The following is a 16,905-nucleotide window of genomic DNA, read 5'->3' on the forward strand; positions in this document are numbered from 1 at the left end:
GTCTGAGGTGTGGTCCTGTCTCTAGGTGTGTTAGAGACTAACGGACCTGTCTCTAGGTGTGTTAGAGACTAACTAACCTGTCTCTAGGTGTGTTAGAGACTAACTGACCCGTCTCTAGGTGTGTTAGAGACTAACTAACCTGTCTCTAGGTGTGTTAGAGACTAACTAACCTGTCTCTAGGTGTGTTAGAGACTAACTAACCTGTCTGTAGGTGTGTTAGAGACTAACTAACATGTCTCTAGGTGTGTTAGAGACTAACTGACCTGTCTCTAGGTGTGTTAGAGACTAACTGACCTGTCTCTAGGTGTGTTAGAGACTAACTAACCTGTCTCTAGGTGTGTTAGAGACTAACTAACCTGTCTCTGGGTGTGTTAGAGACTAACTAACCTGTCTCTAGGTGTGTTAGAGACTAACTAACCTGTCTCTAGGTGTGTTAGAGACTAATTAACCTGTCTCTAGGTGTGTTAGAGACTAACTGACCTGTCTCTAGGTGTGTTAGAGACTAACTAACCTGTCTCTAGGTGTTTTAGAGACTAACTAACTGTGAGGTGGTCCTTCCCTCCAGGTGATGGCCATGATAAAGGGTTTATAAATGTCTGTCTGAGGTGTGTTCCTGTCTCTAGGTGTGTTAGAGACTAACTAACCTGTCTCTAGGTGTGTTAGAGACTAACTAACCTGTCTCTAGGTGTGTTAGAGACCAACTAACCTGTCTCTAGGTGTGTTAGAGACTAACTGACCGTGGGGTGGTCCTTCCCTCCAGGTGATGGCCATGATAAAGGGTTTATAAATGTATGTCTGAGGTGTGTTCCTGTCTCTAGGTGTGTTAGAGACTAACTAACCTGTCTCTAGGTGTGTTAGAGACTAACTAACCTGTCTCTAGGTGTGTTAGAGACTAACTAACCGTGAGGTGGTCCTTCCCTCCAGGTGATGGCCATGATAAAGGGTTTATAAATGTATGTCTGAGGTTTGTTCCTGCCTCTAGGTGTGTTAGAGACTAACTAACCTGTCTCTAAGTGTGTTAGAGACTAACTAACCTGTCTCTAGGTGTGTTAGAGACTAACTAACATGTCTCTAGGTGTGTTAGAGACTAACTAACCTGTCTCTAGGTGTGTTAGAGACTAACTAACCTGTCTCTAGGTGTGTTAGAGACTAACTGACCTGTCTCTGGGTGTGTTAGAGACTAACTGACCTGTCTCTAGGTGTGTTAGAGACTAACTAACCTGTCTCTAGGTGTGTTAGAGACTAACTAACCTGTCTCTGGGTGTGTTAGAGACTAACTAACCGGTCTCTAGGTGTGTTAGAGACTAACTAACCTGTCCCTAGGTGTGTTAGAGACTAATTAACCTGTCTCTAGGTGTGTTAGAGACTAACTGACCTGTCTCTAGGTGTGTTAGAGACTAACTAACCTGTCTCTAGGTGTGTTAGAGACTAACTAACCTGTCTCTAGGTGTGTTAGAGACCAACTAACCTGTCTCTAGGTGTGTTAGAGACTAACTGACCGTGGGGTGGTCCTTCCCTCCAGGTGATGGCCATGATAAAGGGTTTATAAATGTATGTCTGAGGTGTGTTCCTGTCTCTAGGTGTGTTAGAGACTAACTAACCTGTCTCTAGGTGTGTTAGAGACTAACTAACCTGTCTCTAGGTGTGTTAGAGACTAACTAACCGTGAGGTGGTCCTTCCCTCCAGGTGATGGCCATGATAAAGGGTTTATAAATGTATGTCTGAGGTTTGTTCCTGCCTCTAGGTGTGTTAGAGACTAACTAACCTGTCTCTAAGTGTGTTAGAGACTAACTAACCTGTCTCTAGGTGTGTTAGAGACTAACTAACCTGTCTCTAGGTGTGTTAGAGACTAACTAACCTGTCTCTAGGTGTGTTAGAGACTAACTAACCTGTCTCTAGGTGTGTTAGAGACTAACTGACCTGTCTCTAGGTGTGTTAGAGACTAACTGACCTGTCTCTAGGTGTGTTAGAGACTAACTAACCTGTCTCTAGGTGTGTTAGAGACTAACTAACCTGTCTCTGGGTGTGTTAGAGACTAACTAACCGGTCTCTAGGTGTGTTAGAGACTAACTAACCTGTCCCTAGGTGTGTTAGAGACTAATTAACCTGTCTCTAGGTGTGTTAGAGACTAACTGACCTGTCTCTAGGTGTGTTAGAGACTAACTAACCTGTCTCTAGGTGTGTTAGAGACTAACTAACCGTGAGGTGGTCCTTCCCTCCAGGTGATGGCCATGATAAAGGGTTTATTAATGTATGTCTGAGGTGTATTCCTGTCTCTAGGTGTGTTAGAGACTAACTAACCTGTCTCTAGGTGTGTTAGAGACTAACTAACCTGTCTCTAGGTGTGTTAGAGACTAATTAACCTGTCTCTAGGTGTGTTAGAGACTAACTGACCTGTCTCTAGGTGTGTTAGAGACTAACTAACCTGTCTCTAGGTGTGTTAGAGACTAACTAACCGTGAGGTGGTCCTTCCCTCCAGGTGATGGCCATGATAAAGGGTTTATAAATGTATGTCTGAGGTGTGTTCCTGTCTCTAGGTGTGTTAGAGACTAACTAACCTGTCTCTAGGTGTGTTAGAGACTAACTAACCTGTCTCTAGGTGTGTTAGAGACTAACTAACCTGCCTCTAGGTGTGTTAGAGACTAACTAACCTGCCTCTAGGTGTGTTAGAGACTAACTAACCTGCCTCTAGGTGTGTTAGAGACTAACTAACCTGTCTCTAGGTGTGTTAGAGACTAACTAACCTGTCTCTAGGTGTGTTAGAGACTAACTAACCTGTCTCTAGGTGTGTTAGAGACTAACTAACCTGTCTCTAGGTGTTTTAGAGACTAACTAACTGTGAGGTGGTCCTTCCCTCCAGGTGATGGCCATGATAAAGGGTTTATAAATGTCTGTCTGAGGTGTGTTCCTGTCTCTAGGTGTGTTAGAGACTAACTAACCTGTCTCTAGGTGTGTTAGAGACTAACTAACATGTCTCTAGGTGTTTTAGAGACTAACTAACTGTGAGGTGGTCCTTCCCTCCAGGTGATGGCCATGATAAAGGGTTTATAAATGTTATGTCTGAGGTGTGTTCCTGTCTCTAGGTGTGTTAGAGACTAACTAACCTGTCTCTAGGTGTGTTAGAGACTAACTAACCGTGAGGTGGTCCTTCCCTCCAGGTGATGGCCATGATAAAGGGTTTACAGGTCCTGATGGGTCGTATGGAGTCGGTGTTTAACCACGCTATCCGCCATACCATCTACTCAGCCCTGCAGGACTTCGCCCAGCTCACCCTGAGAGACCCGCTACGGCAGGCCATCAAGAAGAAGAAGAGCGTGGTGCAGAGGTACGACGGAACACACAGGACCGCACAAAATGGGGGGGGCACAGAGTTCTCCAGCTAGTGCAGGTTTTTTTTCCCTACCTGCTTTATCATCTCCAGTGTCAGAGTGTCAGACCCCTGATGTGAACTGAGAGTTTTTCATGTATGTGGTGCTGTTCTCTCCCCAGTGTCCTGCAGGCCATCAGGAAGACCATCTGTGATTGGGAGACAGGGCGTGAGCCCCACAATGACCCTGCCCTGCGAGGAGAGAAAGACCCCAAGGGAGGCTTTGACATCAAGGTCCCCCGCCGTGCCGTCGGCCCCTCCAGCACACAGGTCTGTCACCGCTCTGTGTCTACGATTACTACTACAGACAGCCATCGCTGTAACCTGACTTTATTTCTCACACGTTGTCTCCTTTTTACCATCACAGCAAATGTATCAGCTGTACCATAGCATTAGCTTTTTCTAGATCACGAATGATCTGTTATGTTATAAATGACAGAGTTATCAGCCCAGTCCTGCCTTCTAGGAGTACATCACTAATGCTCTGTTATGTTATACATGACAGAGTTATCAGCCCAGTCCTGCCTTCTAGGAGTACATCACTAATGATCTGTTATGTTATAAATGACAGAGTTATCAGCCCAGTCCTGCCTTCTAGGAGTACATCACTAATGATCTGTTATGTTATAAATGACAGAGTTATCAGCCCAGTCCTGCCTTCTAGGAGTACATCACTAATGCTCTGTTATGTTATACATGACAGAGTTATCAGCCCAGTCCTGCCTTCTAGGAGTACATCACTAATGATCTGTTATGTTATAAATGACAGAGTTATCAGCCCAGTCCTGCCTTCTAGGAGTACATCACTAATGATCTGTTATGTTATAAATTACAGAGTTATCAGCCCAGTCCTGCCTTCTAGGAGTACATCACTAATGATCTGTTATGTTATACATGACATAGTTATCAGCCCAGTCCTGCCTTCTAGGAGTACATCACTAATGATCTGTTATGTTATACATGACAGAGTTATCAGCCCATTCCTGCCTTCTAGGAGTACATCACTAATGATCTGTTATGTTATACATGACAGAGTTATCAGCCCAGTCCTGCCTTCTAGGAGTACATCACTAATGATCTGTTATGTTATAAGTGACATAGTTATCAGCCCAGTCCTGCCTTCTAGGAGTACATCACTAACGATCTGTTATGTTATAAATGACAGAGTTATCAGCCCAGTCCTGCCTTCTAGGATTACATCACTAATGCTCTGTTATGTTATACATGACAGAGTTATCAGCCCAGTCCTGCCTTCTAGGAGTACATCACTAATGATCTGTTATGTTATAAATGACAGAGTTATCAGCCCAGTCCTGCCTTCTAGGAGTACATCACTAATGATCTGTTATGTTATAAATGACAGAGTTATCAGCCCAGTCCTGCCTTCTAGGAGTACATCACTAATGATCTGTTATGTTATAAATGACAGAGTTATCAGCCCAGTCCTGCCTTCTAGGAGTACATCACTAACCTCCGTTCTAAAGAGAGTGAACCCAGCTAGCACATAGCGTTCTGAGAACCATGTTTCTCAGAGCTTGGTGAGAACGTGATTGTCGATGATTATTTGGCATAGAACCTTCTCACAACTTTCTTTCACTTTCACTTCTGTTCTCAAAATGTTTTTAAAAAACCTGTCAGGAAACTTATGGCTTCGTTCCCACAACCAATGTCAAACCAAAAACATACGTTTCCACAACTTCTAAGCTGGGAGAGCTCTATGCAACGGGTGTTGATCCAGCCTGAAGCCATGTTATTTCTCGCTACACTTTGAAGCAGTCTAACGTAATCAAATCAAATGTATTTATAAAGCCCTGTCACGACTTCCACCGAGGTCGGTTCCTTTAACCTTCTGTTCTCCCCATGTCTTTGTGTGGAATTGTTTGTAGTAAGTGCTTGTGCACATGTTGACTGGTGCACGTCGGGTTTTGTATCCATGTTGGTTATTTCTTTATGCCGTTGAAATTAAACTGCTCCGGTTATTACCCAGTTACACACCCCTTTACAGAGTCTTGTTTCACTGCCACCAGTTACACACCCCTTTACAGAGTCTTGTTTCACTGCCACCAGTTACACACCCCTTTACAGAGTCTTGTTTCACTGCCACCGGTTACACACACTTCTTTACAGAGTCTTGTTTCACTGCAACACACCACTTTACAGTCTTGTTTCACTGCCACAAGTTACACACCCCCTTACAGAGTCTTGTTTCACTGCCAACAGTTACACACCCCTTTACAGAGTCTTGTTTCACTGCCACCAGTTACACACCCCTTTACATAGTCTTGTTTCACTGCCACCGGTTACACACCCCTTTACAGAGTCTTGTTTCACTGCCAACAGTTACACACCCCTTTACAGAGTCTTGTTTCACTGCCACCGGTTACACACCCCTTTACAGAGTCTTGTTTCACTGCCACCGGTTACACACCCCTTTACAGAGTCTTGTTTCACTGCCAACAGTTACACACCCCTTTACAGAGTCTTGTTTCACTGCCACCAGTTACACACCCCTTTACATAGTCTTGTTTCACTGCCACCAGTTACACACCCCTTTACAGAGTCTTGTTTCACTGCCACCGGTTACACACCCCTTTACAGATTCTTGTTTCACTGCCAACAGTTACACACCCCTTTACAGAGTCTTGTTTCACTGCCACCAGTTACACACCCCTTTACAGAGTCTTGTTTCACTGCCACCAGTTACACACACCTTTACAGAGTCTTGTTTCACTGCCACCAGTTACACACCCCTTTACAGAGTCTTGTTTCACTGCCACCAGTTACACACCCCTTTACAGAGTCTTGTTTCACTGCCAACGGTTACACACCCCTTTACAGAGTCTTGTTTCACTGCAACACACCCCTTTACAGAGTCTTGTTTCACTGCAACACACCCCTTTACAGAGTCTTGTTTCACTGCCACCAGTTACATACCCCTTTACAGAGTCTTGTTTCACTGCCACCAGTTACACACCCCTTTACAGAGTCTTGTTTCACTGCCACCAGTTACACACCCCTTTACAGAGTCTTGTTTCACTGCCACCGGTTACACACACTTCTTTACAGAGTCTTGTATCACTGCCACCAGTTACACACCCCTTTACAGAGTCTTGTTTCACTGCCACCAGTTACACACCCCTTTACAGAGTCTTGTTTCACTGCCACCATTTACACACCCCTTTACAGAGTCTTGTTTCACTGCCACCAGTTACACACCCCTTTACAGAGTCTTGTTTCACTGCCACCAGTTACACACCCCCTTACAGAGTATTGTTTCACTGCAACACACCCCTTTACAGCCTCTTGTTTCACTGCCACCAGTTACACACCCCTTTACAGAGTCTTGTTTCACTGCCACCAGTTACACACCCCCTTACAGAGTATTGTTTCACTGCAACACACCCCTTTACAGCCTCTTGTTTCACTGCCACCAGTTACACACCCCTTTACAGAGTCTTGTTTACAACAAAACCACCGGTTACACACCCCTTACAGAGTCTTGTTTCACTGACACCAGTTGCACACCCCTTTACAGAGTCTTGTTTCACTGCCACCGGTTACACACCCCTTTACAGAGTCTTGTTTCACTGCAACACACCCCTTTACATAGTCTTGTTTCACTGCAACACACCCCTTTACAGAGTCTTGTTTACAACAAAACCACCGGTTACACACCCCTTTACAGAGTCTTGTTTCACTGCAACACACCCCCTTACAGAGTATTGTTTCACTGCAACACACCCCTTTACAGAGTCTTGTTTCACTGCCACCGGTTACACACCCCTTTACAGAGTCTTGTTTCACTGCCACAGGTTACACACCCCTTTACAGAGTCTTGTTTCACTGCAACACACCCCTTTACAGAGTCTTGTTTCACTGCAACACACCCCTTTACAGAGTCTTGTTTCACTGCCACCGGTTACACACCCCTTTACAGAGTCTTGTTTCACTGCCACCAGTTACACACCCCTTTACAGAGTCTTGTTTCACTGCCACCAGTTACACACCCCTTTACAGAGTCTTGTTTCACTGCCACCAGTTACACACCCCTTTACAGAGTCTTGTTTCACTGCCAACAGTTACACACCCCTTTACAGAGTCTTGTTTCACTGCCAACAGTTACACACCCCTTTACAGAGTCTTGTTTCACTGCCACCGGTTACACACCCCTTTACAGAGTCTTGTTTCACTGCCACCGGTTACACACCCCTTTACAGAGTCTTGTTTCACTGCAACACACCCCTTTACAGAGTCTTGTTTCACTGCAACACACCCCTTTACAGAGTCTTGTTTCACTGCAACTCACCCCTTTACAGAGTCTTGCTTCATTGCCACCAGTTACACACCCCTTTACAGAGTCTTGTTTCACTGCCACCAGTTACAAATCCCTTTACAGAGTCTTGTTTTCACTGCCACCAGTTACACACCCCTTTACAGAGTGTTGTTTCACTGCAACACACCCCTTTACAGAGTCTTGTTTCACTGCCACCAGTTATACACCCCTTTACAGAGTCTTGTTTCACTGCCACCAGTTACACACCCCTTTACAGAGTCTTGTTTCACTGCCACCAGTTACACACCCCTTTACAGAGTCTTGTTCCACTGCCACCAGTTACACACCCCTTTACAGAGTCTTGTTTCACTGCCACCGGTTACACACCCCTTTACAGAGTCTTGTTTCACTGCCACCAGTTACACACCCCTTTACAGAGTCTTGTTTCACTGCCACCAGTTACACACCCCTTTACAGAGTCTTGTTTCACTGCCACCGGTTACACACCCCTTTACAGTGTCTTGTTTCACTGCCACCAGTTACACACCCCTTTACAGAGTCTTGTTTCACTGCCACCAGTTACACACCCCTTTACAGAGTCTTGTTTCACTGCCACCGGTTACACACCCCTTTACAGTGTCTTGTTTCACTGCCACCAGTTACACACCCCTTTACAGAGTCTTGTTTCACTGCCACCAGTTACACACCCCTTTACAGAGTCTTGTTTCACTGCCACCAGTTACACACCCCTTTGCAGCCCTTTTTGAACCTGTAGACCGATAAGCAGTACCAATCAAATGTATTTCCAGCGGTTAACCATTAACATTCCTAAGACTAACCAGAAGTTAGTTACATACAGAACAGTGTTGGTGGAGACCAACTAGAAGTTAGTTACATACAGAACAGTGTTGGTGGAGACCAAACAGAAATTGAATATAGAGGGGAGGAGGAGGAGGAGAAATTAGGTTTAAGGTTTAATAAAAACATTTTATTAAACCTTAAACCTAATTTCTCCTCCTCCTCCCTTCTGTACCTTTCCATTCCTCCTCCTCCCTCCTCTTCCTCTCCTCCTCCTCTGTAGCTGTACATGGTTCGTACCATGCTGGAGTCTCTGATAGCTGATAAAAGTGGTTCTAAGAAGACCCTCCGCAGCTGTCTGGAGGGACCCACCATCATGGACATGGAGAAGTTCCACAGAGAGTCCTTCTTCTATACTCACCTGCTCAACTTCAGCGGTAAGGAGACCGGTAGAGTCAGACTTCAGGGGTAAGGAGACCGGTAGAGACAGACTTCAGGGGTAAGGAGACCGGTAGAGTCAGACTTCATGGGTAAGGAGACCGGTAGAGACAGACTTCAGGGGTAAGGAGACCGGTAGAGACAGACTTCAGGGGTAAGGAGACCGGTAGAGTCAGACTTCAGCGGTAAGGAGACCGGTAGAGACAGACTTCAGCGGTATGGAGACCGGTAGAGACAGACTTCAGGGGTAAGGAGACCGGTAGAGACAGACTTCAGTGGTAAGGAGACCGGTAGAGACAGACTTCAGCGGTAAGGAGACCGGTAGGGACAGAGTCTACATCCCAGATGGCACCACTTTAGACCAGAGGACATAGGATGATGCAGCCGGTACCTCCTGCTCCCCCTGTCTGTCTAACCCTCCGTCTGTCCCCTCTCTAACCCTCCGTCTGTCCCCTCTCTAACCCTCCGTCTGTCCCTTCTCTAACCCTCCGTCTGTCGCCTCTCTAACCCTCCGTCTGTCCCCTCTCTAACCCTCCGTCTGTCCCCTCTCTAACCCTCCGTCTGTCCCCTCTCTAACCCTCCGTCTGTCCCTCCGTCTGTCCCCTCTCTAACCCTCCGTCTGTCCCTTCTCTAACCCTCTGTCTGTCCCCTCTCTAACCCTCCGTCTGTCCCCTCTCTAACCCTCTGTCCCCTCTCTAACCCTCCGTCTGTCCCCTCTCTAACCCTCCGTCTGTCCCCTCTCTAACCCTCCGTCTGTCCCCTCTCTAACCCTTCGTCTGTCCCCTCTCTAACCCTCCGTCTGTCCCTTCTCTAACCCTCCGTCTGTCGCCTCTCTAACCCTCCGTCTGTCCCCTCTCTAACCCTCCGTCTGTTCCCTCTCTAACCCTCCGTCTGTCCCTCCGTCTGTCCCCTCTCTAACCCTCCGTCTGTCCCTTCTCTAACCCTCTGTCTGTCCCCTCTCTAACCCTCCGTCTGTCCCCTCTCTAACCCTCCGTCTGTCCCCTCTCTAACCCTCCGTCTGTCCCTTCTCTAACCCTCTGTCTGTCCCCTCTCTAACCCTCCATCTGTCCCCTCTCTAACCCTCTGTCTGTCCCCTCTCTAACCCTCCATCTGTCCCCTCTCTAACCCTCCGTCTGTCCCCTCTCTAACCCTCTGTCCCCTCTCTAACCCTCTGTCCCCCCTATCTCTCTGTCCCCCCCTAACCCTCCCTCTGCCCCCTCTCTAACCCTCTGTCCCCCCCTAACCCTCTGTCCCCCCCTAACCCTCCGTCTGCCCCCTCTCTAACCCTATGTCCCCCCCTAACCCTCTGTCCCCCCCTAACCCTCCGTCTGTCCCCTCTCTAACCCTCTGTCCCCCCCTAACCCTCTGTCCCCCCCTAACCCTCCGTCTGCCCCCTCTCTAACCCCCTAAACCTCCGTCTGCCCCCTCTCTAACCCTCTGTCCCCCCCTAACCCTCTATCCCCCCCTAACCCTCCGTCTGTTCCCCCCTAATCCTCTGTCCCCCCCTAACCCTCTGTCCCCCCCTAACCCTCCCTCTGTCCCCTCTCTAACCCTCTGTCTGTCCCCTCTCTAACCCTCTGTCTGTCCCCTCTCTAACCCTCTGTCCCCCCTAACCCTCTGTCCCCTCCCTAACCCTCTGCCCCCTCTCTAACCCTCTGTCCCCTAACAGAGACCCTACAGCAGTGCTGTGACCTGTCTCAGCTGTGGTTCAGAGAGTTCTTCCTGGAGCTGACCATGGGGCGCAGGATCCAGTTCCCCATCGAGATGTCCATGCCCTGGATCCTCACAGACCACATACTGGAGACCAAGGAGGCCTCTATGATGGAGTAAGACACTGTTTAGACTACTGTGTGTGTCCGTTCATCTGTCCGTCCCCTGTAACCTCAAGGAGGCCTCTATGATGGAGTAAGACACCATGTTAGAGCAGTGTGTGTGTGTGTGTGTGTGTCCGTCCGACACTCCTGTTGGGTGGTTTCCCGATGTTCATACCGTCGAAACTAAAATAAATGAATTGTCTCATCAAGTTATACAAATACAGGTAGGAGCCACATGTAATTTCAAAATAAATCTAACTTTGTCTCCTTCACCCAAATCCAGATAGATATCAAGCCTTCCCCATTTCTCCTTCACCCAAATCCAGATAGATATCAAGCCTTCCCCATTTCTCCTTCACCCAAATCCAGATAGCAGGTGTTCTTAAAGAACTGCAAAATCTGGACCCCTACAAATCAGCAGGGCTAGACAATCTGGACCCTCTCTTTCTAAAATTATCTGCCAAAATTGTTGCAACCCCTATTATTAGCCTGTTCAACCTCTCTTTGTATTGTCTGAGATCCCCAAAGATTGGAAAGCTGCCGCGGTCATCCCCCTCCTCAAAGGGGGGGACACACTAGACCCAAACTGCTACATACCTATATCTAGTGATTCTCTGATCCACCTCTACGCAGACGACACCATTCTGTATACTTCTGGCCCTTCTTTGGACACTGTGCCATACAACTCTCCTTCCGTGGCCTCCAACTGCTTTTAAATACAAGTAAAACTAAATGCATGCTCTTCAATCGATTGATGCCCACACCTGCTCGCCCGTCCAGCATCACTACTCTGGACGGCTCTGACTTGAAAATGAATATGTAGACAACTACAAATACCTAGGTGTCTGGTTAGACTATAAACTCTCCTTCCAGACTCACATTAAGCATCTCCAATCCAAAATTAAATCTAGAATCGGCTTCCTATTTCGCAACAAAGCATCCTTCACTCATGCTGCCAAACATACCCTTGTAAAACTGACCATCCTACCGATCCTCGACTTCGGCGATGTCATCTATAAAATAGCCTCCAATAATCTACTCAGCAAATTGGATGTAGTCTATCACAGTGCCATCCGTTTTGTCACCAAAGCCCCATATACTACCCACTACTGCGACCTGTACACTCTCGTTGTTTGGCCCTCGCTTCATACTCATCGCCAAACCCACTGGCTACAGGTTATCTACAAGTCTCTGCTAGGTAAAGCCCTGCCTCATCTCAGCTCACTGGTCACCATAGCAGCACCCACTGCCTTTCCTTCCAGTTCTCTGCTGCCAATGACTGGAACGAATTGCAAAAAATCCCTGAAGCTGGAGACTCATATCTCCCTCACTAACTTTAAGCATCAGCTGTCAGAGCAGCTCACAGATCACTGCACCTGTACATAGCCCATCTGTAAACAGCCCATCCAACTACTTCATCCTCATATTGTTGTTTGTGCTGCACTGCTTTGCTTTATCTTGGCCAGGTCACAGTTGTAAATGAGAACTTGTTCTCAACTAGCCTACTGGTTAAATAAAGGTGAAATTAATTAATGAATTAAAAAACGGTGAAATATTTACTTGCCCTTAACCAACAAAGCAGTTCAAGAAAGAATTAAGAAAATATTTACTGAATAAACTAAAGTAAAAAATATATAAAAAGTAACAGAATAAAATAAAAATAACGAGGCTATATACAGGGGGTACCGGTACAGAGTCAATGTGGAGGCTATATACAGGGGGTACCAGTACAGAGTCAATGTGGAGGCTATATACAGGGGGTACCGGTACAGAGTCCATGTGGAGGCTATATACAGGGGGTACCAGTACAGAGTCAATGTGGAGGTTATATACAGGGGGTACCGGTACAGAGTCAATGTGGAGGCTATATACAGGGGGTACCGGTACAGAGTCAATGTGGAGGCTATATACAGGGGGTACCAGTACAGAGTCAATGTGGAGGTTATATACAGGGGGTACCGGTACAGAGTCAATGTGGAGGCTATATACAGGGGGTACCGGTACAGAGTCCATGTGGAGGCTATATACAGGGGGTACCAGTACAGAGTCAATGTGGAGGCTATATACAGGGGGTACCAGTACAGAGTCAATGTGGAGGCTATATACAGGGGGTACCGATACAGAGTCAATGTGGAGGCTATATACAGGGGGTACCGGTACAGAGTCAATGTGGAGGCTATATACAGGGGGTACCGGTACAGAGTCAATGTGGAGGCTATATACAGGGGGTACCAGTACAGAGTCAATGTGGAGGCTATATACAGGGGGTACCGGTACAGAGTCAATGTGGAGGCTATATACAGGGGGTACCGGTACAGAGTCAATGTGGAGGCTATATACAGGGGGTACCGGTACAGAGTCAATGTGGAGGCTATATACAGGGGGTACCGGTACAGAGTCAATGTGGAGGCTATATACAGGGGGTACTGGTACAGAGTCAATGTGGAGGCTATATACAGGGGGTACCGGTACAGAGTCAATGTGGAGGCTATATACAGGGGGTACCGGTACAGAGTCAATGTGGAGGCTATATACAGGGGGTACTGGTACAGAGTCAATGTGGAGGCTATATACAGGGGGTACCGGTACAGAGTCCATGTGGAGGCTATATACAGGGGGTACCGGTACAGAGTCCATGTGGAGGCTATATACAGGGTGTTACGGTACAGAGTCAATGTGGAGGCTATATACAGGGGGTACCGGTACAGAGTCAATGTGGAGGCTATATACAGGGGCTACCGGTACCGAGTCAATGTGGAGGCTATATACAGGGGCTACCGGTACCGAGTCAATGTGGAGGCTATATACAGGGGGTACCGGTACCGAGTCAATGTGGAGGCTATATACAGGGGGTACCGGTACCGAGTCAATGTGGAGGCTATATACAGGGGCTACCGGTACCGAGTCAATGTGTGGGAGTACAGGTTAGTCCAGGTCATTTGTACATGTAGGTAGAGGTAAAGTGACTATGCATCGACAATAAATAGTGAGTAGCAGCAGTGCAGAGTCAATGTGGAGGCTTTATACAGGGGCTACCGGTACAGAGTCAATGTGGAGGCTATATACAGGGGCTACCGGTACAGAGTCAATGTGGAGGCTATATACAAGGGCTACCGGTACCGAGTCAATGTGGAGGCTATATACAAGGGCTACCGGTACCGAGTCAATGTGCAGGCTATATACAAGGGCTACCGGTACAGAGTCAATGTGGAGGCTATATACAAGGGCTACCGGTACCGAGTCAATGTGGAGGCTATATACAGGGGCTACCGGTACAGAGTCAATGTGGAGGCTATATACAAGGGCTACCAGTACCGAGTCAATGTGGAGGCTATATACAGGGGCTACCGGTACCGAGTCAATGTGGAGGCTAAATACAGGGGGTACCGGTACAGAGTCAATGTGGAGGCTATATACAAGGGCTACCGGTACCGAGTCAATGTGGAGGCTATATACAGGGGCTACCGGTACAGAGTCAATGTGGAGGCTATATACAGGGGCTACCGGTACCGAGTCAATGTGGAGGCTATATACAAGGGCTACCGGTACCGAGTCAATGTGGAGGCTATATACAGGGGCTACCGGTACCGAGTCAATGTGGAGGCTATATACAGGGGCTACCGGTACCGAGTCAATGTGGAGGCTATATACAGGGTGTTACGGTACAGAGTCAATGTGGAGACTATATACAGGGTATTACGGTACAGAGTCAATGTGGAGGCTATATACAGGGAGTTACGGTACAGAGTCAATGTGGAGACTATATACAGGGTATTACGGTACAGAGTCAATGTGGAGGCTATATACAGGGGCTACCGGTACCGAGTCAATGTGGAGGCTATATACAGGGGCTACCGGTACCGAGTCAATGTGGAGGCTATATACAGGGGGTACCGGTACCGAGTCAATGTGGAGGCTATATACAGGGGGTACCGGTACCGAGTCAATGTGGAGGCTATATACAGGGGGTACCGGTACCGAGTCAATGTGGAGGCTATATACAGGGGGTACCGGTACAGAGTCAATGTGGAGGCTATATACAAGGGCTACCGGTACCGAGTCAATGTGGAGGCTATATACAAGGGCTACCGGTACCGAGTCAATGTGGAGGCTATATACAGGGGCTACCGGTACAGAGTCAATGTGGAGGCTATATACAGGGGGTACCGGTACAGAGTCAATGTGGAGGCTATATACAGGGGCTACCGGTACAGAGTCAATGTGGAGGCTATATACAGGGGGTACTGGTACAGAGTCAATGTGTGGGAGTACAGGTTAGTCCAGGTCATTTGTACATGTAGGTAGAGGTAAAGTGACTATGCATCGACAATAAATAGTGAGTAGCAGCAGTGTAAAGACAAAGGGGGGTCAATGTAAATGGTCCGCGTGGCCATTTGATTAAATGTTCAGCAGTCATATGGCTTGGGGATAGAAGCTGTTAAGGAGCTTTTTGGACCTAGACTTGGCACTCCGGTACCGCTTGCTGTACGGTAGCAGAGAAAACAGTCTATGACTAGGGTGACTGGAGTCTTTGACATTATTATATAGGTCCTGGATTGCAGGAAGTTTGCCCCCAGTGATGTACTGGGCCGTTCGCACTACCCTCTGTAGCGCCTTACTGTCAGATGCCGAGCAGTTGCCATACCAGGCGGTGATGCAACAGGTCAGGATGCTCTCGATGGTGCAGCTGTAGAACTTTTTGAGGATCTGAGGACCCATGCCAAATATTTTCTCCTGCCCTCTTCACGACTGTCTTAGTGTGTTTGGACCATGATAGTTTGTTGGTGATGTGGACACCAAGGAACTTGAAACTCTCGACCCGCTCCACTACAGCCCCGTCGATGAAACTTGGGGGCCTGCTCGGCCCTCTTTTTCCTGTAGTCCATGATCATCTCCTTTGTCTTGATCACGTTGAGGGAGAGGTTGTCTGACAAAATCTATGTCCTGTCCTCTCTCATTGCTACAAAATGAAATGTATTTTTCGTCCCCCAGGTATGTGCTGTATCCTCTGGACCTCTATAATGACAGTGCCCACTACGCCCTGACCAAGTTCAAGAAGCAGTTCCTCTACGATGAGATAGAAGCAGAGGTATGTAGTTAACCATTAGACTAGTCATCACTACAGCAGAGGTAACTAGTTCACCATTAGACTAGTGATCAATACAGCAGAGGTATGTAGTTAACTAGTTAACCATTAGACTAGTGATCACTACAGCAGAGGTATGTAGTTAACTAGTTAACCATTAGACTAGTCATCACTACAGCAGAGGTATGTAGTTAACTAGTTCACCATTAGACTAGTGATCAATACAGCAGAGGTAACTGGTTCACCATTAGACTAGTGATCACTACAGCAGAGGTAACTGGTTCACCATTAGACTAGTGATCACTACAGCAGAGGTATGTAGTTAACTAGTTAACCATTAGACTAGTCATCACTACAGCAGAGGTATGTAGTTAACTAGTTAACCATTAGACTAGTCATCACTACAGCAGAGGTATGTAGTTAACTAGTTAACCATTAGACTAGTCATCACTACAGCAGAGGTATGTAGTTAACTAGTTCACCATTAGACTAGTGATCACTACAGCAGAGGTAACTAGTTCACCATTAGACTAGTCATCAATACAGCAGAGGTATGTAGTTCACCATCAGACTAGTGATCACTACAGCAGAGGTAACTAGTTCACCATTAGACTAGTCATCAATACAGCAGAGGTAACTAGTTCACCATTAGACTAGTCATCACTACAGCAGAGGTAACTAGTTCACCATTAGACTAGTCATCACTACAGCAGAGGTAACTAGTTCACCATTAGACTAGTCATCACTACAGCAGAGGTATGTAGTTCACCATTAGTCTAGTCATCACTACAGCAGAGGTAACTAGTTCACCATTAGACTAGTCATCACTACAGCAGAGGTAACTAGTTCACCATTAGACTAGTCATCACTACAGCAGAGGTAACTAGTTCACCATTAGACTAGTCATCACTACATGAGTCTTGATCATTAATGCCCATGTCTTTGTTCCTTGATTCTTGCAGGTCAATCTGTATGATGACTGATACTGTACTTCCTCTATGACATCCTCTGCAGGTCAACCTGTATTAATCTGTATGATGACTGATACTGTTCTTCCTCTATGACATCCTCTTCAGGTCAACTTGTATTAATCTGTATGATGACTGATACTGTTCTTCCTATATGACAT

At 46.9% G+C, this 16,905-nt stretch overlaps 1 protein-coding gene across 4 annotated transcripts in view; it reads left to right on the top strand.

Moving 5' to 3' along the window:
* The window catches only part of LOC109886001 (cytoplasmic FMR1-interacting protein 1 homolog), a 132,158-nt gene that overhangs the window by 79,285 nt on the left and 35,968 nt on the right, over window positions 1–16,905 (top strand). For all 4 annotated transcript variants that reach the window (XM_031822269.1, XM_031822270.1, XM_031822271.1 and 1 more), the window contains 5 exons: window positions 3,159–3,325; window positions 3,490–3,637; window positions 8,722–8,875; window positions 10,546–10,702; window positions 15,683–15,779. In XM_031822269.1, the coding sequence (XP_031678129.1) occupies window positions 3,159–3,325; window positions 3,490–3,637; window positions 8,722–8,875; window positions 10,546–10,702; window positions 15,683–15,779 (723 nt within the window). The remainder of the gene's footprint in view (window positions 1–3,158; window positions 3,326–3,489; window positions 3,638–8,721; window positions 8,876–10,545; window positions 10,703–15,682; window positions 15,780–16,905) is intronic.

This window comes from Oncorhynchus kisutch, linkage group LG4 (genome assembly GCF_002021735.2).
Source record: "Oncorhynchus kisutch isolate 150728-3 linkage group LG4, Okis_V2, whole genome shotgun sequence".
Lineage (NCBI taxonomy): Eukaryota > Metazoa > Chordata > Actinopteri > Salmoniformes > Salmonidae > Oncorhynchus > Oncorhynchus kisutch.